Raw genomic sequence first — 27589 nt, forward strand, 5'->3', positions numbered from 1 at the left:
TTGAGGGCAGAATTACTAACTGAAGATGTAAAGGTTTCCTTTGAGCATTCCAGTGAAACTTCTGCCATCTGAACTGAGCAATAACCAAGATTTCCACACACACCCTGGCTGCACTTGTACAGAACAAGTTGCTTAGGCCCAATTCTCATAAACAGCTCTCTCACAAACCAGCAGAAGGCAAACAGCACAACACAGGGGGCAGGTCAATATCCTTTGAAGGTGTAGATGTTATCAAGTATAAGTGAGTAACTAATGACATCTGCAGCATTTAATTGCAGGTGAGGATTCACTGAAGCAAAGAACTCAGCAGGATTCTTCCATCCAAGATTAAGCACTTGAGACTGGAAGTGAGGGTAAACTAAAAGCGACTGCTTTTGGTTTTCAAAAATTTTTCAACAACAGAGAAACTCTTGAAGGAAATGATGTTGTCCTGACATACTGATTACTGTAAAATCCATTCCAGATAAAAATAGCACTTAAAGTAGCATTTCACTCCCAGGACTGAGCAGGTTCAAGAGGCGGAAAAAGGTCAAAGGTGAGAAACAACTATAAAAACTTCCTTTTAATTTTTGCATTAAATGCAATATTAATGCATGTCCCATTATATAAGGTGTAATCTGCATCTCTCTCCTCTGTATCTTGTTGAAATTCTTCTTTCTTGGGATGAATTAACTAACAGCAAACAACTCAGAAAAATGCTCTCTCTTCTCCTTTTTACTATGAAGTAACCTATTCTCTATAGAACTTGTGGTAGCAAGAGTGAGCTTTAAATCAATGCAACTTTTATCTACAGAGCCTTGTGGGGATTGTCCTTTCTCCTATCCCTAGAGTCCACACAACTCCTGAAGTAAAAACCCACAGAAGAATACTACACTTAACCTGTCAAACTTCTCACATGCCAGAGGTATGTTTTTAGGAATAGTATTTATAAATCACAAGTGACTAGAATAATTTTTTATACCACCAATTAAGAATCAGCTTCCATTTCTCCCATATTCAACAGTTTTCCAAAATTAAAAAGATGATCTTACTCCAAAGTGGTATCCAGGACATTTGATCATTACACTGCTAACGCTGCTGGTTCACCATATTTTCATTAAAAAAACTAGAAAAACAGCTGATGCATATAAAAAAACCTCAGCATTGCTTTGCCAACCCTTATTTCGTGCCTTTCCTATTTCACATTTTATAAGACTCCTTAGAGATTCAGACTATATTGAGGAAAAAAGTACTTGAGAATTTACGTGTAGTAAAATATGATAAGAGTATTATATGTATGTAACAATTCATGTGTTACGTTTAAAGGGAAAAATCTATGAGGTAATTCATAGAATGGTGCTAGTAATAACAAACCCTATCCCTTGTTTTTTGAAATTTCTACATGAAAAATCATCCCATTGTGTCATTAAAAAAGACACTAGCCATGGAAAATACCCATTAGAAGTCACTACCTCAGGTTCACTGTTTCCTAGAAAGACTTTGTATATTATTTGGAAATTCTTCTGCAGACACAGAAGGAGCTAAGAATTGCTGTGTTGTCATTCAGTGACAGTGTGACTGGAAGAGATTAGACAGAGGAGAGGCTGAACCTGTTGTTACCACACCTGATCCTAAAAATTCTAGGGAGAGTAGAGGAGTCCCATAGCTCCTTTTAAAGAGGACTCAGTCAATGCTGTTAAAAATTGCACCCGAGTATCTTTAGAGTTACAGTAACTCACAATAAAAACAACAGACTTTCTTCTAATGGCCTCACTGTACTGAGTTAATTATGGTTTACATAACACTCATACCATCTCCCAACACTGCAAAGGACATTATATCCATTTTACAAAGGCGTAAACTTCAGCACAGAGAGCTTATAAGAGACAAAAAAAAAAAAAGTGTTGAAAAAGTTAATGACAGAAACAACAACTTTTTTTATATTCTGTGGCCAACATTGGCCACATGATGGCCAATGCCATCATTTTGCTTTTTAGAAGGTGAGTTTATAATCCTATTTTTCTAGGTTTTGGGAATATCACTCCTGGAAAGAGTCACATAAAGAAGGAGGAAGCTGAACCTCTTGAGGAACAAACTAAATACACACAAGGAATCTCAAATGTACAAATTAAGCAAACTGAAAAACAGACAAACTTTCCCTAATCCTCTGTGTATAGGTGTTACTTTGTCAAACAGATGATGAAAATATTCCAGGTAAGAATTGAGATTACCTAATTGAGAATGCCCATGAAAACAAAAAATTGTTTTGAACAAGGAGAGGTGAAGGTTTATCCCTGTACTTCTCAACTTCTCTCACCACATCTTTGATACACCAGATATCCATTACATATGTTCTAAAGGAAAAGTTGAGTCAACAGACCAGAAAAGTGTCCACAGGTGACAGTTCACAGTATCGATAACAATGCACAGAAGCACGTTTTAAATGCATTTTCCCAGCACTTAAAAACAGTCACACTGGATGGTATGAATTTGATGTAGAACAACATATCTGCATATCTGAGAAATCTAACTAGGCAAGGGATTAAGGAAGCAGGACACTGCTGATCTGTTTGGAATTCCATCTCCATGCATAAAGCGCATGTTTCTTCTGCCAGACTTTGCAATAAGAGATACAGCTTTCCACTGTGTTCCTTATGTTACCCAGCTAAAGTGGTGTTTGAGCTGCCCGCACTGCAACATCCTACTGACCCCAGCACCTTGAGATTGCTATCCTGGATTCTATTAGCTGGTCACAGATAACAGATACTGCCCCACAGACAGCAGTGGAGTTACTAGGATGAGAGAAAGAGAGGCTTCCTGGCTACATCTTCAGTTACTATCTTGAAAAGCTCCGTGGTAAAATGCTGAAGGACAAAGAGACAGAAGGACAGGAGAAAACACGCAAGACAGACAGGACTGCCAGCCATACCTTGGACAGCTCCTCTGCATCACTTCTGCCGGTGAACAGGGGATGGTGCCACTGGACAGCCGTGACCTGGGTACAGGAAATATTCCGAGGGGTATGGTAGGCACGGGGCATGGGCCCAAGTAAAGAGAAGGGTGTCATACTACTCTTCACTTCCAGGCTCAGTCTCCCTCCTGGTTTCTGCTTTCTGTCTCAAATAACCACTGCCCGATGCAGAGCTGGTTGTCTGGCCGTACACAGAAGACAGCACGATATGGAAAAACAAAGAATTGGAGCACCATGGAGAAAGGTGCAGGGAGTTTGGAAACAGATATGCCAAAGGTAAACAGAAGAGGGTCAAAGCAATAAAATGGGAGACTGGAAGAGCTGGGTGACAGAAAACTACAAGGAAGGGAGGATGGGAAGGAGGCAAGAAAAGTAAGAAACTGTAGAGGAGGGAGCAAACAAGACATTGAGGTAGACTAAAAGAAAAGAAAAGGTTTATAGAAAACTGAGTGATAGAATTGGGATGGTGAAATGGCAAGGAAAATATGTGAAAAAGATATGAACAAGAGATGCACAAGCATCTAGAGAGCATAAAATAAAATGCGAACATACAAAAATGTGTGGCAAGTACTGAATTACTGAAATAGGTAATCCATATTATGGGCAGTAATACCTGCTTCTGGAACTTCACACCAGATCTCCAAACCTCACATCAAATCTCCAAACCTCACATCTATTTAGATTTAAGTATCTAAATCAATACTTATTACTCCAGCCACCAATCCAACAGATGAAGGGATGTACGTTAAGTCCCGGGAAAATGTTAATACTTTCCATCCTCTTAATAATGATCACAATCTTGACACCAGAGAGATTTAAAATGTAGCATTTAAACCTGTTTAATTTAGATTTTAGGGGCCTTCATTTCATTTTGCTTTTGTGCTATAAATAAACTAGCTGATGATATCCAGGAGTCATAAACAATTTTCCTCTGGTACCAAAGATGGTGACAGGGTTCATCTGCATATTCATCAAGTTGCATGCACATAAACAGGAAAGTTTTGCTGATTACTTGCCCTACTTCTACTATAGTGAAATTTATAACATTAGGACCTTTTACAGCAGATCAGATTCCCTGAACTAAATTCCAACATGAATGAAAGGAACTATTCCCACATTTTTATTTAATTATTATCAATTAAATATAGAATTTTACATCAAAATCGTAAACTTTTCTGCTACCAAAGCAGTAAAAATGTAGAAAAAAAAAGTTGAAATAAATTATTGCCTTTAGAGAGACAGATGAGCCCATTCAAAGAACACTAAAATCAAGTATTAAGCAGTTATGAAAATAACACCTCTTTCATTTATTTTCCTTGGGTTTAGACATGTAATTTGTTATTGGTCACAGTTCCCTATTTATCACTAGAATTTGTATCCAGAAAGCATTCTACCAGAGCAGGAAGGAAAATAATAGTAATGAAAAACACATGAAAATTACATTCTACCAAATAAGTACTTACATTGATAATTTGTTATCAAAGACATTTAAACTCCTAAACAAATAAATCCTTCAATCAACAAAAATGAACTCCTGGGAAAGATGAATAAAACTACACTATTGTGTGTTTGAGTTAATTTGGGATTAATAATATTTTTGTAAGGTTTTGCTTCTTTGAAAATTCAACAGTTTGTTTTTGGTTTTGTTTTTGTTTTTGTTTTTTTAATTTAAGTTGGATTAAAGCTATCAATAATTATATTTCAGTGCAATTAAGGGGTACTGCTGAAAACTGGTCAGAGTGACATCCCTTTGTCCACAAATGGATCTTAATGAATTTCTGGTCTCTAATTAAGCTACAGTTTGAAATCCTAGTATGTAAAATGGAGTGGGCCTTTTAAAGTAATATCTCCAAGAAATAATGCCTTAGTTTTCATGGATTTACGAATGTTTGGATGAATTTACTCTTTTAGCTCAATCCAGGTTCTACCAAAGCAAATCACTAAGAACTCCCTTAAATTGCAATGATCTGTTGCCTCAGGCAATGCACAGCTCCTTGCTCCTCAGTTAACTGACAGCTGTTTGTCTGCCCATAAAAGTCCTTTACTCCCATAGCATTCAAAATGAGCTTCCCCTCTTTTGTAGATCTCACCATCTAATTCATAAAGCGTCCCCTCAGGGTGGAACTCCCTGAAAATGGCAGCTGAATTTTGCTGATTTTGGGCTACACAGCTTCTCCCCTCTATACATCAACAAAATCAATGATAAAAACTAATTTCTCTTAAGTTATATGAACAAAGCTTTAGTCCCTCATTTGGGGGTTTCTTCCACTGATATAACAGAAACCATAAAGATGTCAGTTCTCCCTTTGGAGGCATTTCACTATGCTGAGGGACACACTGCAGAAATATAAGGCCAGCAGGAGAATTCTCCACCAGCCAGTCTGCAAGGCAGAGGCCTGCAGGAGGAATGCTTACTATAATATTTGGAGTTCCTGAATGCTTCCACAGGCTGTTGTTCAGGCAACAAAGTCAAAGTACAGTTGAGCTACTTTGGTTTATCTTAGGTAACTTTTTTGAGCCCTAATTTCCCAAGATTTTATACCACTTTTTTTTTTCTAGAATGTGTCAAATTCAGGAGCAACCACCCAGGGAAAGCCAGGTGCTGAATAGAAGAACTTGAAGCTAAAAGCACTCATTAAGCCATCAGATATGTCTAGTTCCCTGTTCTTCCCCATTCCTTTTTATCCTACTGTTTGTGTTTACTGAAGCAGCTACACAAAACAAAAACTTACTGCCACACTATGCCATGACCTGCACACAGCTCAAGCTTACACAATCTCCACTTCTGCTTGCACTGTTGCAAAATCATCTTCATTTTTTTCTGCAATAGTTACAACCCTTAAAACTCAGTAAGAACTCATAATGGTTTGAAGGTGTTTAAGATATTCCAGTCAGGAGAGATGAAGAACTGCACCAGAAGAATCACTCCCTTACTTGATAGATATCTTATTATTACAGTTACCATTACAACTCTGTTCAGGCTTTGTACCCTTAACTTCAGCAAAATACTTCTAGGGTGAACACCTGTTGGCTGTTCACATCTACATTCCGTTCTAACAGACTTTTCCACACTTAATTCAGCAATGGTTGATTTTAACAGCCTTCTAAACATGATCGCAAAGGGACTGAAAGCCACCTGACAGCTCTTCACTCTCACATTATAGAACCAAGGTACAAAACTATTGTATAACCTCTTATATTTTTGCCCAAGTGCTAATTTTATAAAGAACACTGTCTCTGGGAATATTCAACTATTTTTTATAATCCAGGTATTTCTACTCAACTTATTCATAGATCAGGTTTTTATTCACTTTTATTCTAACAAGATGACAGACTGATTCTAGCATCGTGCTATTTCTGCATTTACTGACAATGAGTTTTCCTGCTACCTGATGATGTTGATTTTTTTCAAGGAGAATGTAATACAAGTCATAAAATAAGTATTTCATGGTTTTCTCCTTTCTGTTAGTTCAGTCAGAGTTTTCTGGTGCTATACAGTATAACCATTAATCCTGATATACATTGAGTGTTATTGGGGAATTGCATGGAATTGCAGTCATTTTTAGCTGACATGATTTCACTCAATTGTCACACTGCTTTAAGACCTCATAAACACAAAACCCCATATTGTTGTGCGTATGTACACATAGGGTATATTTTTATGCCTCAGTTTTACAAACTAACAGTGAAAATTACTACTTAATAGTGTGAGACAGGAGTTTTCTTCAGTTGTGAGTCTACCTCATTTGTGTCCTTGACAACAAACAACACTATGATTACAGACTTCAAAAATAATTGATGTGCTCATATGGAAGTTAATACTGGACTTCAGTATTTTAAAAATAAAATATTTTTGTCTCTTTTGAATTTGGAGCATCTAAGAACACTCTGAAAAATACAAGTTTTAGCACTTTAGATATTTTTCTGCTACCTCCTATGAATAAGACTATCTTGTTTTTTTACAATTCACTTGCTAAATTTCCTTCTCAAAGTCGTGCGTGCAGTTTGCCTTTCTCAAAGAATTTGAAACATGCATTTTTCGTAAAAATTCTCTATTTTGAGAAGGCATCTATTTAAGCTGAAAAAACCATCACATCAGAGTCTTGGATATGGCAAAACTATGGTAAGAAGCAAATATGTGCAGTGGTTAGAAAGGGATGGACTGATAAATACCAACAGCCTATTGTAGTCCTGAAAATGTCAGTCAGGTATACCAGCCCTTGTCAGACATGGTATTTCATATAGACTGCAGGGCAAAGAGAATTTCTGCTGGGACTCCAGCATTTCCATTTAGACAAATGCATTCTACTGTTGACTGCATGATTGTAGTTTCTTACTCAGCCTCTCCTGCCTGAGCTCATGCACCAAATGGCTGATATCTAATTAGCTGGTGATAACTTGCCCAGATTCAAGCAAAGTATTTGTGATAGGTCATTGCACAATAATCCAGATTTGTTTTTTATTGATATATATGTGAAGTTGCTTTAAAGAGGCATTGATATTCCAGAAATGGGCTGGGATTTTCACATTCTGACATTTTCACGCCTTCATGCCTGCAACTAAGATCTTAAATATAGATGTGTGCAGGTAATGAAGAATCTAGCATTATCAGCATAAAAACAAACACACACTGGGCACAGTCCATAGCGAACACAGACTTGACATCAGCCAGCCACAAGGCAGCTTCTCTAAAAGACCACATAACCACTCAGCCTGTTGCTAAATCTGACTTAAGTGGAAGCAGTTCATACAAAGCACAGCCCAGCATTACGCTTCTGCACGCACATGGCTCGCAACCCATAACTTGCCTAAGGCCAGAAAACACCGGCATGGAAGTCTGTAAAATACTATGTAGATGTGCTCATAAATAGTATTTAAAGCCACAGATTCAGAAAAATGATCCTAGCATGACTCATGCAAAATATGCAAAATTCATTTTTCAAACCAGACACTACTGTGTAAATGGCAGCAGGAAAACCAGGAATCATTCAGAGTCATCTGCTGCTTTAAAGCTGTGACCTATATCTAGCAGCCAAGGAAAAGACATTAGAAGACAGAGCTTTATAACAACAGGAGATTATTAGGCATAGCAGAGAAACAATTGCTTGTTGCAATTACAACTTCAAAGCAGAATTTAACTCTGCCATCTGCACTGTGCACCTCTTTTGTGTGTTTTGAACTTGTTCCATTATGAACCTCCCAGTGCTGTCACATGCCATCTATCCAAGAGTGCTATGTGCTGCCAACATGGGATTTACAAGATGGGTCAAAGAGGAAAATTTTGCCATAACATGCAAAAGCAAGGAAAAAAAAATCCGGCACTTGAAGAAAGCTAATGAAAATGTTGATAATTAAGGGGATGCCCTTGATACAATTCTGCTATCCAACTTTGCTATATCCTGTAATTTTTCCACTTCATAGCATTTATCAGGTTCATACGCAAGGTACCTTGTTTAGATGCTGGAAAAGATGCTGCCATGCCATCTGACATGAGCTTTGTCCTGGGAGCCAGAAGTTTCTTTCCTCCAAATAATAGACTATACTGAGGTAGTTGCACCAAAGATTAGAAAGCATGTTCATAAGATATTCATAAAAATTTATCCATCTTATGACCAGAACAATTTTTTAAATGAATGACTAAAACAAGCAACATCCCCTCACCTGCTCAGGGCAGATTTACCTATGGAATAACCAATACACACAGAAAATTTCCCAAAACAGATTTTCCTGAGGGATTGGGGGTGTTGGGGGAAAAGAAGAATATATATACAAACACACACTGCTGTATTTTTGAATTCTGATATGGCAAGCAAAGCAGAACAAAAAACATCTGTCAGTTCCACACACCAAAGCCCAGCTCCCATATGCCACTCCATCTCAAGAGAGGATTACTGTTTTAATATGCTGAGTTCATATCATCTCTTCTGCATTCAGTGGGCAAACCAACCAACCAAACAAACAAAAATACCTATCTATACAATTTGATTTAACCCTGATCCATGCACACAGCCCCAGAAGTGGCCTTTCTGCAGGGAAATTGTGTGCTGACCAGAAGAAAACAGGCTACTAAGCAATGGTAACTGCAACTGCTGCTGCTGCAGCCTCTGGCCAAACTTCTGCTTGCTACAAACCCCCAGAGCCACTCTGACCAGGTAATCTGCACAGCCATAAACTCACCAGCTCCTCCAAATCTCTGTCATATTATTTCATACTGCTTTTGCAAGTGGGTTTATTCAGTGATACAGCACTGGTCCCTGCTTCTGCAGTGAGCTTTCTGTTGCCATGGAAGCAATGAAACCACAGCCATTGCCTGTGTCCAGCACTTACCAAAGCCTGGTAAGCAAAGGCAGACTTTGCTGCAGGGGGAAGAGAGCACCTGGACAAAGAGACAATGGCCTGCAGTCCCATTTAATGCAGTGCAATTTTGCCAACACACTAGATTGTACTGGAAAAGAATTTCAAATCATGTTTCTAATAACGGTGGCAGCTACTGCCTGCCTAACAAGCACAGAGAAAGGTGCTTTCTTCCCCTCAAGAAGTTTCACCAATAATGCTTCTTTAGGGGGCCAAGGTCTTGGGTCAAACTGAGCTCTAAAAAATCAATTTGCAGTCACCAGGGGCACCCACTGGCTGCCTGGTTTTCTTTTTGTTTGCGATGGAGTAATAAATCACTCCTAAGAACTCATTCTAGATGAGTCAGAAGAGGCCTATAGTCCACATCTATGAATTTCATATTTTAGTTCTCCAACTCCTTTAAATTTTTTTTTATGATCTTGATTGGTTTTGCTGAAGCAAAGCATAAACAAACAATTTTATGCTTTATGCTGAATGTTCCATGACACGTCTCTGAGTTTGCTTGAGGGTGGGTAGAAAAGCTGTCAGGAGTAGTGCAGATCCTGTACATGTGACTATCCAACACAGATGCATTCGTAAGTCTCACATCACCACACTCTCTTGTAAGACTATCGTGACTGAAATGGACAGGAGGTGTTTCTGAATTAGTTACCACCAACACGATTTCCTTTAGGAGATCGTATGGATGAGACACTCCTTGTGGTGGACTGCCCCTAGACAAACACCAGGTGTCTACCCAAGCCTCTCTATCACTCCCCTCCTCAGCTTGAGAGGGACAGAAAATATAACAAAAGGCTCATGGATCAAGACAAGAACAGGGAGAAATGACTCAGTAGTTACTGTCTTGGGCAACACAGACTAGACTTGGGGAAATGAGTTTAATTTAGTATCAATTTATTAGTAAATTTACTGCCAACCCTACTGGCAGCTAGGAATCCATTCCTGGCAGCACATCAAGGCTGAAATGGTGAAGTGGCACCTTATCTGTACCTTGGTTACTTATTCCTGAGAAAGTGGCTGTTCAAGCTGAGTCTCAAGTGAGGACCTACGTTAAAGCCTAGGAGAGGGGTGGGAAATGCACCCTAGACATGTCCATCCTTGCCCATCAATGTCACCTTTAGACTAGTGTGGGACAGACCTGCCCCACGCTGGGACACGGGCACTGATGAGCTTTCTTCTCCTCTGTTTGACTAGAATCCCATGAGCTGCGAGAGTCACCGAGCCAGCCATGCCAGAGCGTGCTGACAGCAGATGCAGCTCTCCAGGTCACAGGTTTTCAGGAGTGCCTGATGCCTCTTTGTGAGGCTGGGGATGATGAACAGCCTTTTGCAGAAGGTGCGCTGAGGGTGAGGAGCTGTGTCACCAGGTGAAGGAACTACAGGAAGAAGTAGACAGGCTACTTAGTATTCGAGTGAATGAGCAAGAGATAGACTAATTATTTTCAGAGACACTACAGTCTCAAGACTTTTGGGAGTCTTGAACCTCCAGTGTAGTGGAGAAGCAGGTGAACTCAGAACCCTACAGGGTAACTAGTCAAAGGACTGTTAGTCAAGGGTCTGTTAAAGGTGAAGGCTAGAACTAGGTCACTGTGTATACCAGGAGGAAGGCTCATCTTCCTTCCCAGCATTTGACTGGCCCATGGAAGTGGTCACAGCCCCAAGCCTGACAGAGTTCAAGAAGCACTTGGACAATGCTCTCAGGCACATGGTGTGACTCTTGGAGATGGTCCTTTGCAGGGCTAGGACTTGGTCTTCATGATACTTGTGGATCCCTTCCAACTCAACATGTTCTGTGATTCTGTGGCAATGTCTGTCACTGACAGAAAGTAACTAGTTCACCTTCAGTTAACTCATATATAACCCTCTCCTAGCTCTATCAGAAACAAACACAGAGAATTAGCACAACTCTTCCTGCCCTTACAGCAGTCACACAGCTTGCATGGTATCCCTCCCACCAGACACATCTTTATAGTGAGTTTGTAGAATAGAGGCTGGCTACTACCTTTTGCTTCACTGTATCTATCATAAATGCACTCCTAATGGGCCTTTAGGCAGTCCAATGATAATTTATAGGAGGAATTTTTCCAGTTTCTAAAGTTACATCACACTGGGGGGGGGGGGGGGGGGGGGGGGGGGGGGGGGGTTGTTCATTTCGCCTGAGAAATACCTGATCCCCTTAACTCTCCCAGAATGAAGCAATTGTGCGTGAAACAGGCAGAAAAAGTACTCTTGAATAATTTTTATTAGAGTGTGCTGATTATTTTCAAGACAGATTCGTGATTTCAGAACAATCAAGGCTGATGCAATAAATGCAATTTAGGTGTTAACACTCATTACCTACTCTCCCCAGTAATAGTTACATATTTGGCAAGAACAAAATCTTACAACAGCTATTCAATTCTTGCTGTTTTCCTTGGGATAATCCACCAGCAAAGTTAACAAAAAGAGACTTTTTTTATTTAAAGGCTAGACTTGTACTGATGGATATGAACCACTGGACATCCCCACGCTACTCAGAGTAATTTCCTGGAATTTAGTGCTGATAGACAGGCACAAATCTCCTCTGCTCAGAGCTCCTCTGTTCCGAATAACCCTCCTGGCTACCTCCACTACCTGGAGGCCCCTGACGTGCCTTTTACAAGGCTGCCAACAATTGTCCTGATTCCTGAGCCAGCAGAAACCCTGTAAATCTTTCCTAACAGGGTTAAGACAAGAATATGTGTTGGTATGGCAACGTGTGTTGCAGCTCTCAAAAGTCTTTTTCAATGATTTGGAGTCAGACTACAGATTTACCTTCCACACCTGCCTGCAGGCATGAAGTACATTTCTGATTTTACCCTCTCATAAAGCTTGTCTACTCAGTGCAGAGCATGGATTGGCATATCCACTCTGGATAAATTAAAAGAGAACAGCTAGGAAAGAAAAGGGGCTGATGAGAATCTTCACCTCCACTGCCATAGCAGCCAAAATACTAGCAACCATCTGAACAAGAACAGCAGGTATTTTCCCATTTTCCCCTAAAAGGAGAAAGACAGGAAATAAACAACTGCTTGAGTCACACTTCTCTCCTTGTACATTAAAGCTGAACAACACAATGCAAGAACAAGCTAATAGGCACAAGACAACTTTTGCAGACCTTATTAATGTGCTGCAAAGAATGAAACCGCTATCTTTCACAGAGAATTCCTGCAGGCCTTATCTCATTGACATCAACAGGAGCTTGACTGAGAAAAGGCTGCAAACTTTGATCCATAAATAGGATCTTAGCACATTTCACCATGGAAACAATTGCTCAGGTTAATTCTGTTCTCTTCAAGACTCTAGCAGGAACCGCACCAGATACTTCATAGACCAGAGAAATCACATGCCTCAGTATTGCACATGGGGTTGAAGAGCTCAGTTTGGCTCAGTCCCAGTCACGCTACTCCCCCTGACTGGCACCAAGACTGAGGTGAGCTGCCATTAGCATCTTGATTTCAAAAGGAGTACACCTGCAAGAAGAGAACGTTGGTTGTATAGGAATGCTATTCCTTGGAACGTTCTACTACTCTGTTACAGGAAAAAAAAATTCCCAGGAACAAGATAAAGACTCCTCAAGGAGCATCCCGAACAGCCCGATGCCCGCAGGGACGCCGTCCGGGTCTCTCAAACCCGCACGCGCACGTACAGATCTGCCGCGGCCAAAGCATCCCCGCGTGTGCGCGCACCGCCCGGGGCTCGGCCGCCCCCCGCTCCCTGCGGGCCCGGCGCGAAGGGGTTAATTTTGCCGGGACCCCCGCCCGCCGAGCAGCTCCTGACGTCAGCCCCGCGCTCGGCGCAGCGCTCGGCGCGGCGGCGGCGGCGGGCGGAGGGCGGAGGGGACCCGCGGAGGGACCCGCGCCGGGCGGGCGGGGGCGGCGAGCGGCCGGGGCAGCGCTTGGCCGCGGGGCCGCCGCCCGCAGCCCCGCCAGCATGTCCGCCAAGGAGCGGCCAAAGGGCAAAGTGACCAAGGACAGCGTCACCCTCCTGCCCTGCTTCTACTTCGTGGAGGTGAGTGGCCGCCACGCCGAGCGGGCTGGCCGGGGGCTGGCGGCGGGCGCGGGGAGCGGAGCCGATCCCATCCGATCCCATCCGATTCTCGGGCGACGCGGTGCACCCGCGGAGAGCGAGCTCGCCTCGGTGCGCTTCCCGCACCTTCTGCTGCACAACCCTTACGTGATGGTTTGCCTCGCCGAAATCAGCATCGAAGGTCCCGATAAGGAGCAGGCATGAATTAATCTCATCTTTCGAGCCTTTTGAAGCAGGAATTATTTCTAAGAATTACTCTGAACATGAAAGGATTGCTCAACTAAATCGGGCTATGTGCACAGGAACCTCTCGGGAGGAAGACATGTTTCAAGAAGGGCTGGCTTCCCAGGCAAACGCTGCTCGCTTTGATAGAATAAAAAATCACGTTCGTAAGGGAATATTTAGAAAAATAGAAATGTGCTCAAATAGGTAATCTCTGGCGGGGGGGTTTGGGTTGTGGGGGTTTTTTTGTTTTGTTTTTTGTTTTTTGCTGACCCCTGAAGTATGTGTTTCCTCTATCATAGCTAAAAATGTCTGTTTGAAAACAGAATGAGGTTTTCGGCACATCTTCTAGGGCAAAACCTGCTATGGCTGCTCAGCTGGTAGCAGGTGGAGTTGCAGAGACACTGGCTGCTTGATGTGTCACTTGGAGGCACTTAGCCTCTCTGGAAAGTACAGCCACTTAGGTACTTGTGGAAGATCATGAGTAGACACAGTTTAAGGTAAAGAAACCGATGTGATGTGGATTTGTTTAATGGCACAGCAGAAAGAGGAAGGTGAAAATGTTTTATAGGTTGAGTAAAGTGTTTCATGTGACCCTACTCACGGGGAAGAGAGCCTGAGGCACTTTGGGGTACCTAACTTAGGTAGGAAACAGATTGTGAAAATAGCATGAAGAACTTAATGGTAAAATACAGTGTAAGTTAACTATACCTGGCACTCAAAAGCATAAAATAATGTATAATACTTAATGGATAAAAATATGAAAATGTAAGTGTAGGCTGAAATACAAAACAAAATATATTTTCTCTCAGATGCTTTTGAAGGGCTTTGGAGGTTCTCCAGAAGGGGGAAGGGAGCTGGGTTCAGAAGGAATTTTAAGTAACAGTGGAGTGTTTCTGTTCTGTAAGTATCTGGATATGGTCAGCACCTAACACCAAGCTGCACCAACTGGAAAGCTTAACCGAGACTGGTTATATGGAGGCATCAGGCTCATCCTATCAATGTGATTAGGCCTGCTCAAGAGAAGCTCTTTGATGGAAGGCACTTGCTATGCCATATATCTTATATTAGCTTTGCATAGGAAAAGGTAAGGGGCTTCTTTACTCTCTGTGCCCTCTTTGCTGCTTTGGGAATCCAGACAGGAAGGGAGATTGCTGTACCTCAGCCTGAGGAGGACTCTAATGCTGGAAATGGTGTAGAGGTCCTGCAAGTCACAACAGAACTTGTGTTGTTAGGTGGGCTGTGCTTTGGCCTGCAGCAAGATGGGATGAGATGCAGAGCAACAGCACAAAGTGTGTGCCTGGCTGCTCTTAAGAGTTGCTAAATGTAAAACTGATTGCACACGTATACTTTCCCCAGAAGCTCGCTGCAGCTGGTATAAGGAATAGGGTAAAGGATTCTGTGAGCCGTGAAGAACCTGCACTGAGCTCTGCTTACAGTTCCCACATGAGGCAGGTGAGCTCTCCACTCATATCTGGACTGGTAAGCCCTCAGCAAGTCATTTCAAGCTTCATTTAAAAACAGGTGGAGATCTTTTCAACACCCAGTTCCTCTGATGGAGTCAAAGTCCTCAAAAAACAGAAACATCTTCGAATGAACTTTTAAGACTTCTATGTTATTCAGTCACAGGAGCTGTGAGGAGCCTGTGTGAGCCCTTCCCCACCAAGAGTCATTTCTAATTATTGAACTGCAAACTTACAGCCCCTCTTGAACTGAAAAGTAAAAGCAACATCAAGAGAAAAAATGGACTGCAGTACACCTGAACCTAAAGATTGATTAGGAAACTTTCTGGTGAGTTATCAGCCCTGTCCCATTACATAGCAGGAGGATTTGAAACCATTTCTCACTTTTCCGTTGAGTACTCAAATCACTTGGGTGAAAGGGTGGCAACAATTCATGTGATACTTGAAAGGAGCATGTAGTTTGTGCTCGCTGTGAACGCCCACTCACGCTGGCACACATGCGCACTAGTTCTAATCAGACTAACGAGAATGCCTTTCTAAAGCTTTGGAGCACAGCAAATGCCAGCACTTCAGCAGCATCAGGGAAAGGACATGACGACTTAAAATCTTCTGTTGTGATTGGCTCGAACAGAACCAGATTAAGTTGTACTCCATAAAGAGGGATTTATTCAGAGACCATTTAATTGCAATGAGAAGTTTGCAAGTGTAAGGGACAGAGGAGTCATCCAGTGTGGTTGATAGGCATTACCATGTAATAAGGATTTCCTTTGTAAGCAGGAGGTAAGGTCCTAATGCAATCCAACAACAGCCAACTACTTAAGCCCAAAACTTACCTACTTTAAACAGCGCTTTTGAATTTTAAAGCTTTTACTTTCATAAATGGATGGTAAGAAACAGGCTTTCAACCTCTTGTCTTTGAATGCTGTTGATTCTTTTATATTTCTTTTCTTTTGGCACTCATCCACTGTTATTTTCCTTCTCCTGTTCATAGCAGACAGTGTCTTCCCACTCTGAATTGCAACAAAAAAAAACTCTACAGCCCATTAAGTTTCCACCTTCAAACAAGAGAAATAGGGCTTGCTGACATCTGCTTTCCAGCAAGACCTATTTAGAAGGTCTAGGCCCAAGGAAAAGCACATTGTTAAGAAAATACATTTCTAAAAATGTGGGGTTTTTTTTTTCCCTTGAATGCTAGACAAAAGTATAGACTTGGAAAAAAAGATGTTGAGTTAAAAGTTAATTTTTTTTCAATATGGTAGGAAAGGGATGTATTCATGTTATACAAGTGAAATATATTTTAAAGAGTGAAATTAGTGAAATAATACATGTAACTGGCCAATATAATGCAGGCATGCAGAGCCTTAGAAACAGCATCACACAAAAACAGTTCTGACACAGGCGTTAGTCAACTGTTAAGTTGAAAGAATGTGTTATGAGTGAGATTAACTCCAGTAAACAAGTGTGTTTAGCGGCAGTGACTTTCAGGCTTAGCTAAAAATATGATTACATGGAATGCTGGCAGGCCAACCACCCTGGAGAAAAGAAGACTGAGACCTCATAGCTGTCTGTAGCTTCCTCACAAGGGAAACAATGAGGGCCAGCAACTCCTCTCTGGTGACAAGCAACAGGACCCAAAGGGAATGGCAGGAAATTGTGTCGGAGGAGGTTTAGGGTGGATATTGCTCAAAGATTCTTCACCCAGAGAGCGGCTGAGCACTGGAATGGGCTCCCCAGGGAAGTGGTCACAACAACAAGCCTGAAAGGGCTCAAGTGTTGGGACAGCGGTGTCAGGCACCTGGTGTGACTCTTGGAGATGGTCATGTTCAGGGCCAGGAGTTGGTTTTCATTGGTCCCTGTGGGTCCCTTCCAACTCAGGACATATTCTATGAACTGATGGATAATTCAAACTGGCAGGTGTTTCCAACAAAAGAGTTAAAACATAAAACTAACATGGTCCTCTTAAGATCATTAGAGCTGTTCTTCATTTACACAGGAAAAACAAAAGGAGAATGAGGCTAGAGCTTTGAAAGACAGGGAAATGGAAAGAAAATGAAGAGACAGCTTCTGAAAAATGTGGATGGGTCATTCTCTAAAAGCATTAGAGGCAAATAAACGTTATGAAGTAAATCTCAACACATTTTCAATTACATACTTTCAAGTTTCATGATTCATAAAATAAAGTAACTTGATGACTTACCCTGTGTCTCGTAAGAATGTTTTAGAGGTTATTTTAAAAGACTGGCAATAGTTCTGCTTAGCAGATCCTCTGATTAGCACACACTCCCGAGAGCTGAATAATTTTAGATTGCCTTGTGCACACTTACCTGAAGGACATGGTAATCATCACCATCAGGCAGTTAGGCCTCTTTTATTCCTAATTATGCTTAAGGCATTTTAGGGTTCTGTAGACTGACTGTATGGATTATCTGAATTTCATTTGCATAGCTGAGAAAGACAAAGCTTTCCATGAAAATTCATAGTCCCTCTGGCCTAGTGGGAATTGCTTTTCATGGTAAAAAGTCTACATACCTCTGGGAGATCTTGAAAATGAGTATTCCTGGAGTAAGTTTTGTGTTTTGCTAACTGACTTTGTTTTCAGCATATTTAGAGTATATCATTACTATATTCACTTAGAGAAGAAATATTGATGTCTTGAATTTTAATATCAATCTGGAAAACTTCCAGAGTTACATAGTTTCCATTCCTGGCAGAGTGGTCACACTTTGGAGTCAGGACAGACAGATTTCTCTCGGTGAAGGAAATAGACTGTCTTTACTCATGCTCTCCCATTTAAAAAACTCCTGGTTTAAATCCTGTTCTCATAGAAGTTGCATAAATTTTGCTTTTGACTTCAGTGGCATTACTGCTTCATCCAGTGCCTAATATGTGGGAATGCAAAAGGTCAAGGTGTTGTCAATCTGCATGAATTGATGCATTTATTCTCCAGCTAAATTGTGTTGCTGTAGCAGAGCCTTCATCTGCTGGTTGTGTAACTTCCAGGGATTAAAATTGGAGACATTTTAGACACTGTCCCTTGTGCAGTTAATTTTTCTTCCTTAGGTTGTCTTCTAGGCTCTGTGTTCTTCCTTAGGTTGTCTTCTAGGCTCTGTGTTATGAATTAATATGGATACCGCAGCTTTTTATACATTTTCCAGAGCTCAGCCAGGTCTTAATCAGTTTGGAAACATTTCTTCCAGTAGTAGAGGACCACTTATTTTCCTTGTTCCCCAAAGGAGTTGGAATTCTCACCATCAGAAAGCACAAAGATCTGTTATTGTAGAACTCCAGGCTGCAGAACTCAGGAGGTCATGAGACCCCACTGAAATAAGTGCGTGCAGAGAACGGCCACTGTGTCTCAGTAACAGATGCTTTACTTCCTTTTGTTTCTAACATGCGCTGAGTGAGCTGGGCTTGAAACATCATTTCATACTCGGTAGCACTTCTCAGTCACATCTGGAATGCTTTTCAGCTGTTCAGCCATGCATGACCCACAATATTTAAATTACAATGACCTGCAAGTAATGTATAGGTGTGACTGCAAAAAAAAAAAAATAAAAAAAAAAAAAAAAAAAAAAAATCAAGGGAGTTCAGTGATTAGAATAAGAAAGAGAATAGGCTGTAGGAATAAATCTTTCTTCCTAAGAACAGGATGTTTGGCTCTAATGTTAAGAATTAAACTGTAATGCTGTGCCTTAGAGGCACGGTGTAGTCATATTCCTCTCTAGTTTGGCTTTCTGTTATACTTAAATTAACTGGGGGCTGCCCCCAACAAAGATCACCAATGGCAGAAAATGAAATTATCCTTTTGCTACTGTCAAAGTAGCATAATATTTTCCAAACACGACTTTTTCTCTCAAAAGAGTCAACCACGTGTGAGAGGAGAAGGAGAAATACACTGAGCTCTCTGCTCATTGAGCTGACCTAACCATGCGGCTGGCTCTCAGAGGATAGATGTCAGATGTGTTTATAAAGCTGCATTACAGACCAATATCCCCAAAATATTAGGAGGCTATCTGAGACCTGAGGAGACTGCTATACACTCAGAGCAGCTGTATAATTCATTGGCCAAGTCAACAATGTTGCATCCTCCCTGTCACTTCTGTGCTTATGGAAGAGCTGTACAGCCTAAACAGTACCAGCTTTTAGCAGGAGATGGCCATAAATGGGGAATGAAAAGAGAGGTGTCACACCTGTGCCAAGGCTGTCTTTGGAAAACAAATGCAAATGCCATGAGCTAAATGTCCCTTCTGGTTTTGGCTATGTGCTTGGCACTTGTGGAGTTTGAGACGTTCTCAGTGAAAGAAGGCCCTGCTTCCTTCTCAGTACAGCAACATCCTCTTGACCTAATATTTCCAGTAGTAAAAGAAGGCCTGAATATGTTAGAAATTAATGGAGATAAATTTTTCCAAATTACTACCTCTTCTAAAAATTTATAATCCTACCATCTGTGATCTTCATTTATAGTGGTTAAAAATCTATTACTTTGGAGCCAAAGTTAATAAAAACCAGCATATTGTGGAACCTTAACATGCACAGGAGCTGAGCTATTACAAATACGGTATCTTGTCTGATGATCCTGTCACTTGAAAGTTCAGTTTGTAGGGAGTTCAGAAGTGGCTGAACAGCATGGGAGAAAGCCACTGGAGAAGGGTTGGCACCTACAGGATTAAATTTTTTTTGTAGGTATGGAAATCAGCATTAGAGAGTACAACAAATTGTAGCATTGTGTAGGGACTGGCAGCTTTGTCCCTAAGAGATGAGGTTTTTGAAGAAACTTCTAGCTGAAATTTGTTGACACTGACCTGAAAACAACTGCCTTTTGTTAAAGTGCTGCTGTTCTTAATTTACCATAACATTGCAGCAGGAGCATAAAATAAATTTTGAAATCAACAGTACATGTAATATCCTAAATCTCATTGTATGTAGTTATTAACTGATTATAACAATCAGTAATTAATTGATTGTAATTATAATTGGTGTAATCAAACAATAATAATTAAGATAAGGAGTTGTCAATTATGTTTGAAGTCACACTGAAAAATTTATTACTGGTGGTTTTGTGTTTTAAATTTCTGGCTGAGAATTTACTTTAAACACATATATTTAATATATATAAAATATATAACATAGAAAATTTGTAAAGTATTTATAGATTACTCCTCTCCAAAAAAATATTTTTAAAACAATTTTTATTTTGTTGGTTTCTCCCTGTGTAATTGCTGCTTCGCATATATTTTTAAAAAACAAAAAAGAAAAAAGCACTTTTAGGGTTACTGTGCATTTAGCATGACTGAGATTTCTGAAAGAAATAGGAATTGTATCACTGATATATCAGCTCTAGTTTTGGTCTTACACATACTGAGACTTTCTATTAAGATCTGGCAAAAGATAAGACATTTGAAGAGTTGCATAAAACTAGCTGTTGTATTTCCAAAGCTAGACTGTAATTGGCAGTCACAAAACTATTAAGTTAAATTCTGAAACCAGTGCTGGAAATACAGATAACTTAATTTTCCAAAATGGTAATTATAATAGATTTCAGAGACATCTGGGATTTGAAATTCAGCTTTAGGTTGAAATTAAAACAAATAGCATTAAGTCTAGGAGAAGAAAGACCGTAGTATCATGTATCTGTACATTATTTCCACAAAAGTTAGACAATGGTGAGGCACAAGTACTGTAGAGAAAAGACTAACTCCTTATAGCTTCAGGCCAGATGAAACCTGCATCCAGAAAAGGGACAAGGAGCAACAGAAACTCAAGTTAGGCAGAAAAGCAAAAAGAAGGCTTTTGTTTTCTTGCATACAGATAGAAGCCTTAAATTTCTGAAAAGACTGAATGCCTTTTTTAATAAGCCTGAGACATTTAAGAATTAAGTTTAGAACATAAATTAAATCTAAAAATCTTGCTTTTCTGTTAAGCTAGTCCCCTGCTCTATAGGCATCCCATGCTTAGTAGTCTCTCTTCACAGTCATGGGTTCTCAAAAACGAGAAAATGGCAGAATTCATCAGCCATATTCTGGTGCCATTTCTTAATACTGACCTATTCTGGAAGGTGTTCAATCACAGTAATGACCTCAGTATTGACCCCTGTCAGAATAAGAGAAATCTATCCTCTTTCCATTCTCTCCTCCTGTCCATTGTGAATCTCACAGCAAAGTACAACAGGACAACCAGGGTGGTTGAAAGCTGCAGTTGCTGTCAGTATTTGCCTAAGGAACGCCTTGTCTCCTCCAACCCACTACAGCCCTTTTTCTTGTCTCATCCATCTGGTGTGCCTTGTCATTTAGACCATGAATTCCTTGGCACAAGGATCTGCATTTATGATAAATTTAATAAAATCTTGTCATGGGAACTAAGCATAGTTATTAATTAGACCATCCTTCTCTCAAGGACTTGGCTGATACATATTTTTTTGTGTGTGTTGTGAAACCAATGGCATTCATTTGCTATCTCTTTGAGACAATCCTGTTTATTTACTTGATTGCTTACAAAGATTCCCAATTCCCAGAAAACAAGAGAAACATCAGGAGGAAGCTTCCTTACTCAGGAATCCTTTGCTTTCTGTGGAAGGGTTGCAGAACAACCTAAGAATTCAAGAAGTTCCTAGCCATCCAAGTCTAAAAATTATTTACAAAATATAAAATATCCAAACACTGTATCAGGTATCCCATAATCCTTTCTTTCAAGAGCTGGGCTAGTCATACCATCTTTAGTCTGCATCTGGCAAATCATGTCTTGACTTTCTCTGAAAGCTACATCCATGCTGCTTCTCTCTTTTCTGCCCACCTTTTATACAGGCAACATCACGACGGGATCTGGGTATGAGTTCATGGTAAGGGAGAACACCCAGACAATACAATGTTGCAAAGCAAAAGTCACATAACTGCAACTTGCAGAACAGGTTCAGACACCTGAGTATGTGACATTCCATGGCTGAATTCTCACGAAGCCCATGAATTTTAAGATGTTATTTTCCTGAAGATAAATAGGGACTTTTTGCTTCTTTAAGTGGTGATGAATATGAGGATGAATAGGAGTACAAGGTATAACTAGCAGTGTACAATTTTAGAGAATTTATAGAAGACAGGGATTTGCAGGTTCTGTCCACTCTGAGAAGATGTCTCTACTAAGTCTTGACCTTCCACTGACCCATTTGCAAGACTGCTGCTGTCACACCGGACCTGTATTCCTGCATTACAGAGATTGCAGTGTGGTGGAGTTTTAGGTGTAGGGTAGGAGATGGGGCCATGTACTGGTACTGGGGACCTCAAGGTTATAAACAACTGACCCAGTGGTCAGATGAAGAAATGCAGAACTGCAGCTGGCAAAACTGATGGGTAACAGATCAAAAACAAGAATCCATCATATGTGAACCATGCCACACATAGTAAATTGGGATGTAATGTGAAAAGACAGACCAAGAGAGAGGAAGATGTAAAAGTGCATTAGCAAATACAAAAATGAAGCAAAGTAGTTCCTAAAGTGAAGAATCCCCTTCAACATTATACTGCTCCTGAGAAAGGATTTGGGATGCGCTACACTACAGCTCATTTTATACTAAACAACTACTTGTTATTGCTGGATATAAATACAAAAATCATGCAGAGATGTACCATAGAAAGATATGAAAGTAAAACAAATTAGCCATAGCCTGATTTCTAAGGTTTAAGGACAAAGTCTGTTGGATGAGCCTCAGTCCTGAGTCCTTGTAAACTCAGTACAAAACCTGTAGCATGTTAGTAGGAGTGATGATATTGTGTTTAGTGGGCTACAGCTCTACGGGTTCCTTCCTTCATACATTCAAAGTAATGGAAAACTAATCTTAGGCAAGTTTTAACAGAAACATTTCCATGTTCTTGGGGGTGCCCAAGCAATTTTGGGCACAGAGGTTAAGCAGTAACCAACTTCTGAGTTTTGGGCAGGCTTCCATGCATAGGCTGTATCCTATGACCTGTAGCAAATTGTGCTTGCACTGTGCATCCTCAACAATCTTAATCCTCACAAGTAAACCAGAAGCACTCCAAAATGACTCCCAGAGCAATCATAGTATGTCCCACAGAAGAGAGATTGAGAACTCTTATCCCTCACCTCTGAACTCTTCTCTCAGCCACCTCTTCTTTCAGTCCTGTGTGACCTATTGTAATAGCTGTCCTGGCCAGAAGAACAGGAAGGTGGCCAGAAGAAAGATTTGTTACCTGCCCCATCAGTTCAGAGAAGTTGTTGTGCTGCTGAATGCTGCTTTGGTTTGTCCTACGCTATGTAACACAGCAGGTTTTCTCTTTACAACATCTCTGGGTATTTGCATCCTTGTTGAACTCTTGGAAACAGAAAACATCTTTTCTGATATTTGGACTATTCTTCACTCAATACAGCAAAAGCTTTTAAAGTATTAATAATGTTAATTTTTATTAATAGCAAAATTTTGTGGAAGGTTTTTAACTTACAGTTTAAGAAAATAGCAAGGAGGAAAAAGACCAAAAAAAATCTCTTTTTCAAAAATAAATAGACCACAAATCAAACTTTTTCAGTAGCTATGCTGATTGACCTTCTGACTTTAAGACTCTAAGCCAAACAGGGTTTGACCACTTGGGTCAAACTTTAAATTTACTGGTCTAAATTAAAAGCTAAACAGCCATCTTTCTCCATTATCCATCCAAGGAAGTGAGAATATAAAGACCAATAGTCAGGATTAGTCAAGAATTGACGTTGGGGATTTTATTATTCTAATTAGGCACAGGAAAATTCCTATTCCATTTTGTAATTAAAACAATACACATTCTACCACCTAATTATATTTGACATTTTCAAGGTGTTGGGCGCCAAAGTCTATAATTACAGAAATGTTGCTGCCTTAAGCAGAGCACTCCATAAATATTCATATATTAAATAGCCAGTTATACTGTTTAGAAGACTTTAGAAACATTTGCCTTTTCCTTTTTAGAAATGTTAGAATTTTATATTTGTATTTTTAAAAAGATGGGAAGAAAAATGTCCTTTGGGATCTGACATACTGTATGTAGCAAATTGACTACAGACCTGTTCATTAGTATTGTAAGCAGTTATGTCAGAGATTCATAATCCTTTAGAATTATATCTTTTCTTTAGCAGAATGGGTAATTACAGACAGAAATAACATGGGAGTCCTGTACTGAAGTCATAAAATACTAAAATGAAATTCCTAAAATTCCTTGATTTTTTCATTAATGAGTTACAGCTTACATACAGTAGTTTTAAAAAAATGTTATTCACTGCCTTTTATTTTAGTGTTCCACAATAAAATACCACTAAAAATATTGCCTGGTTTTGATAGCTGAACACTGCCATTTAAGGCAGTTGCCTGCATAAAAATTTTGTGATCCAAGTAGAGTTTACCCTGTGGTTGATGCATAAGCTATTGTTCAAGTAGACTTTCCCATCCTGATGTTGGAGAAATGGAAAAATACTGAAGACGTAACTCTGAATGCAAGGTGTTCCATGAGTGGGCCTGCTCTGTGTTTCCATTCTGGGAAATTAGCCCTTGGGGACAACTTGATAAAAGGGCATAATTTCTCAAAAGAAGGGACAATAGGCATCTGCTTGTTTTGACCATTTAGCCCACTGGAATAAGTTTGTGTCCCGTTGTAAGGTGATTTGCACAATGGGACGTGGGCTCTGACTAAGTCATTAAGTGTGGTTTTCAAATAGTTAATAACAAAAGACGTTGCAAATGTTTCAAGAGTTAAATGTAGTGCAGAAGGGAAGTTGAGAGCTCAAATGCTATGCAGAATTTCACTGTCCTAGCAAGAGCAGTACAGAGTCGGTGCAAGCTCCCTGCACACCAGGACAGGGTACGCTGTGGCAGCTCTTGGGTCCAGAGGCCCCTTACCCCAATCACCAGGGTCTCTGTGCAGGCAGGTGTTGACAGAAGGGCACCCAGTTCCACAGCAATCTAAATTATTCTGTGAGTATGAAGAGTTCAGGGAAGTCCTATTTCATCCTGAACATCTGTGTAATGACTGGAAACAGTCTAGCCCATGCATGCTGGCATTATGGTCAATCAGGCTGCATCCAGCATGAAGTGAGGTTTATATGTATTATATTTTATATGTGTGTGTATATATATGTAATATGTATTATATAATGTATCCTGCTAAAGAACTGGACTTCTTCCTGTGATGGGCAAGAAGCAAGACTTAATTTAGTGGTATTGTGTGTAGTTATTCCATGCATATTTCTGTCAGATTATATAACAGTTATATATTACATATTCACATAATATGTATTACATACTGTATATGTCATATGCTGTGCATAATATGTATGTATGGTGTAGTATGTGAGTGCAAATATGGATGTGTTTGGGTTATACACACATATATATATATATATACACACATATGCACACTATTTTCTGAAGCAAACTTCGTAGATGCCTGGCCTTATTTCTGTAATGATCACAGCACTTAAGGATGCCAATCCACATTTCCTCCCTTTGTACACAATCACAGCCTCTATACTACGTGACATTACAATGCAGTCAGCTTGAGCACAGATATAACCAGACAAGCAACGTTCTTCCATCCACCACCCTCTTCAGATTTTGCTTGGAACACTTTGAAGACAAAACTCACTCTTTTCAAATCAGCACGTCAAAGATAAACTGTTATTTTTAAACAAAAAGTCATATTAAAAGATGTTTTGATTAAATTTAGCTAGAACCCTTCTTTTTTAATCATCCAGAATTACATTTTATGCACAAAAAGCATGGATTTTATAAGCTCAATACCTACAAATCAGAAGATTACCTGTTAATGCATGAAACCATTGTCCTTGTAGAGTAGATTCCGTTCATTATTTTCCCAAAATACATATGGATCCCATTTTACCTCTGCTTTTATATTGCGTTGTAGAGTGGGATGAATGACATTGATTTTAAACAATCAGTTGTTTTTGTAAATGTGAACTGAGCATTGCAAGAATAATATAACTCAAGTATGCTCAAAATCCTTTTGGGACAATCGCTGTTCCTCACAATCACAGAATAGGTGCCCTCACTGCAGTACAGACAGCAGGAAGGACTCTGCAGCTCAGTGGCAGAGCAGGAAGTTGTTCCAATATTGCCTTGTTGGTGGAGGACTCTGGAAAACAGCAAAAAAAAGAGTTTCTGAGTATTAACTGAGGAGAATGCAGAGAATAATCACATCCTGCTGGACACCTCTGAATGCCCTAATGCCAATCTTGGGGGCAGGGCTGCTCTCTTTGTTCACTGATAAACCCAATGGCTTTAAAATGCCTTTTTGCTGTATCTTTTCTTAAATTACTTCCTTCCACAGAGTTTTAGTGGTTGATCCTGTGCTTTAAGGAGTTCGTGGTGAGCATTTGGGTTCCCAGAAAGGCTAACTCTGCTCTTAATAAATTAGTGGAAGTAATTGCAAAGGGTTAGATAATTAAATAGCTGGAGGATAAAAGAATTGTGAACCATAGTCATCAAGGTTCTAAACAGACTGAGTCTTGTCAAAGTTAATTGCTTTTTTGATGGAATTGCAAAATGGATGTGCATTATCACAAATTTAGATTCTAGGGAAGGACTGAATACTGTTTTTCATTAACAATTACTTTGAAACGTAATGCAAAATGGCTTTGATGTAAAGACTGTAATACATGACAGAGATTTGCTAAAGGACCAAAAAGGGTGATTGAAGAACAGCAGAGCGCTGGGGCCCCGCATGGGAGACTGCAGTCCTGATACTTTTCCTTAAAAAAAAAAAAAAAAAATTAAAGTTTTTCTATTAATGATTCCTAGATGAAAAGGCTAAATTATATGTGCTAAAGATTGGGCTGGGTGTTTTGACTAGCTTGGTAGACAGCAGGGTTATTGATATCAACTGAACAGTATGGTATCTCTAGAGAATTAATTATTTAGAGATAGTAAAATAGGCATGACAAGGAGCAGTTAGATATAAACAGCAAACATCAAAGAGATTTATTAACAAACTGTGTTGTCTTTGCAAAAGCATTGCTATTCCATTTCCAAACAGTAATTTGTCACTTTCTTCTCTTCTAGTTGCCAATATTGGCATCTTCTGTTGTTGGCCTCTATTTTCTTGAACTTACTGATGTCTTCAAGCCAGTCCACTCTGGATTTAACTGCTATGACAAGAGTCTGAGTATGCCATACATTGAACCTACACAAGAGTCTGTTCCCTTCTTGATGTTGCTTAGTCTGGTTTTTGCTGGACCATCAATTACGGTAAGTTTGAGTGCTACTGTCACTTAATAATGATTTTGAACAGAGTTCCAATTGGCATAAAGAAAATTGCTCCTTTGGTTTCAGTTAGGCTGTAGGGTGTTATCCAGGCTAGTTTCCTTAGGATTTTAAATTCATTCTTCTGTAACAAAAGGAGATATACTCCTTAGATCATTCCCTGTAGCACTTCATCTGCTCTCACTGTCTCCATGGTGTCTTTCTTTAATGCTAAGAAACAGCATCCACAATTGGATGAGAATAGCTTGAACCCTTCTGTTACGCTGTACAAATATTTGAACTTGTACAGACAGGGCATCTCCATGTT

The 27589-nt window shown here is 40.0% G+C and overlaps 1 protein-coding gene and 2 long non-coding RNA genes across 4 annotated transcripts in view; 2 read left to right on the forward strand and 1 right to left on the reverse strand.

Moving 5' to 3' along the window:
• Positions 1 to 402: 402 nt before the first annotated feature.
• Positions 403 to 2238, forward strand: LOC120756863 (uncharacterized). Its single transcript, XR_005702256.2, has 3 exons — positions 403 to 535; positions 794 to 904; positions 2006 to 2238. It is a non-coding gene; the product is annotated as an uncharacterized LOC120756863 (long non-coding RNA).
• Positions 2239 to 13236: 10998 nt separating this feature from the next.
• PLPPR4 (phospholipid phosphatase related 4) overlaps positions 13237 to 27589 on the forward strand; it is a 31157-nt gene continuing 16804 nt past the window's right edge. The window contains exons 1-2 of one of the 2 annotated variants that reach the window (XM_040073608.2): positions 13237 to 13332; positions 27082 to 27267. In XM_040073608.2, the coding sequence (XP_039929542.1) occupies positions 13255 to 13332; positions 27082 to 27267 (264 nt within the window). In that variant the 5' untranslated portion in view covers positions 13237 to 13254. Of the gene's footprint in view, positions 13333 to 15064; positions 15364 to 27081; positions 27268 to 27589 lie in introns of those variants that run through there. The other variant, XM_040073609.2, reaches the window with a different exon arrangement.
• Positions 25861 to 27589, reverse strand: part of LOC131378598 (uncharacterized) — a 62747-nt gene continuing 61018 nt past the window's right edge. The window contains exon 3 of the long non-coding RNA XR_009208115.1: positions 25861 to 26155. This is a non-coding gene — a long non-coding RNA (uncharacterized LOC131378598). The remainder of the gene's footprint in view (positions 26156 to 27589) is intronic.

Source organism: Hirundo rustica, chromosome 9 (genome assembly GCF_015227805.2).
Source record: "Hirundo rustica isolate bHirRus1 chromosome 9, bHirRus1.pri.v3, whole genome shotgun sequence".
NCBI classification, from domain to species: domain Eukaryota; kingdom Metazoa; phylum Chordata; class Aves; order Passeriformes; family Hirundinidae; genus Hirundo; species Hirundo rustica.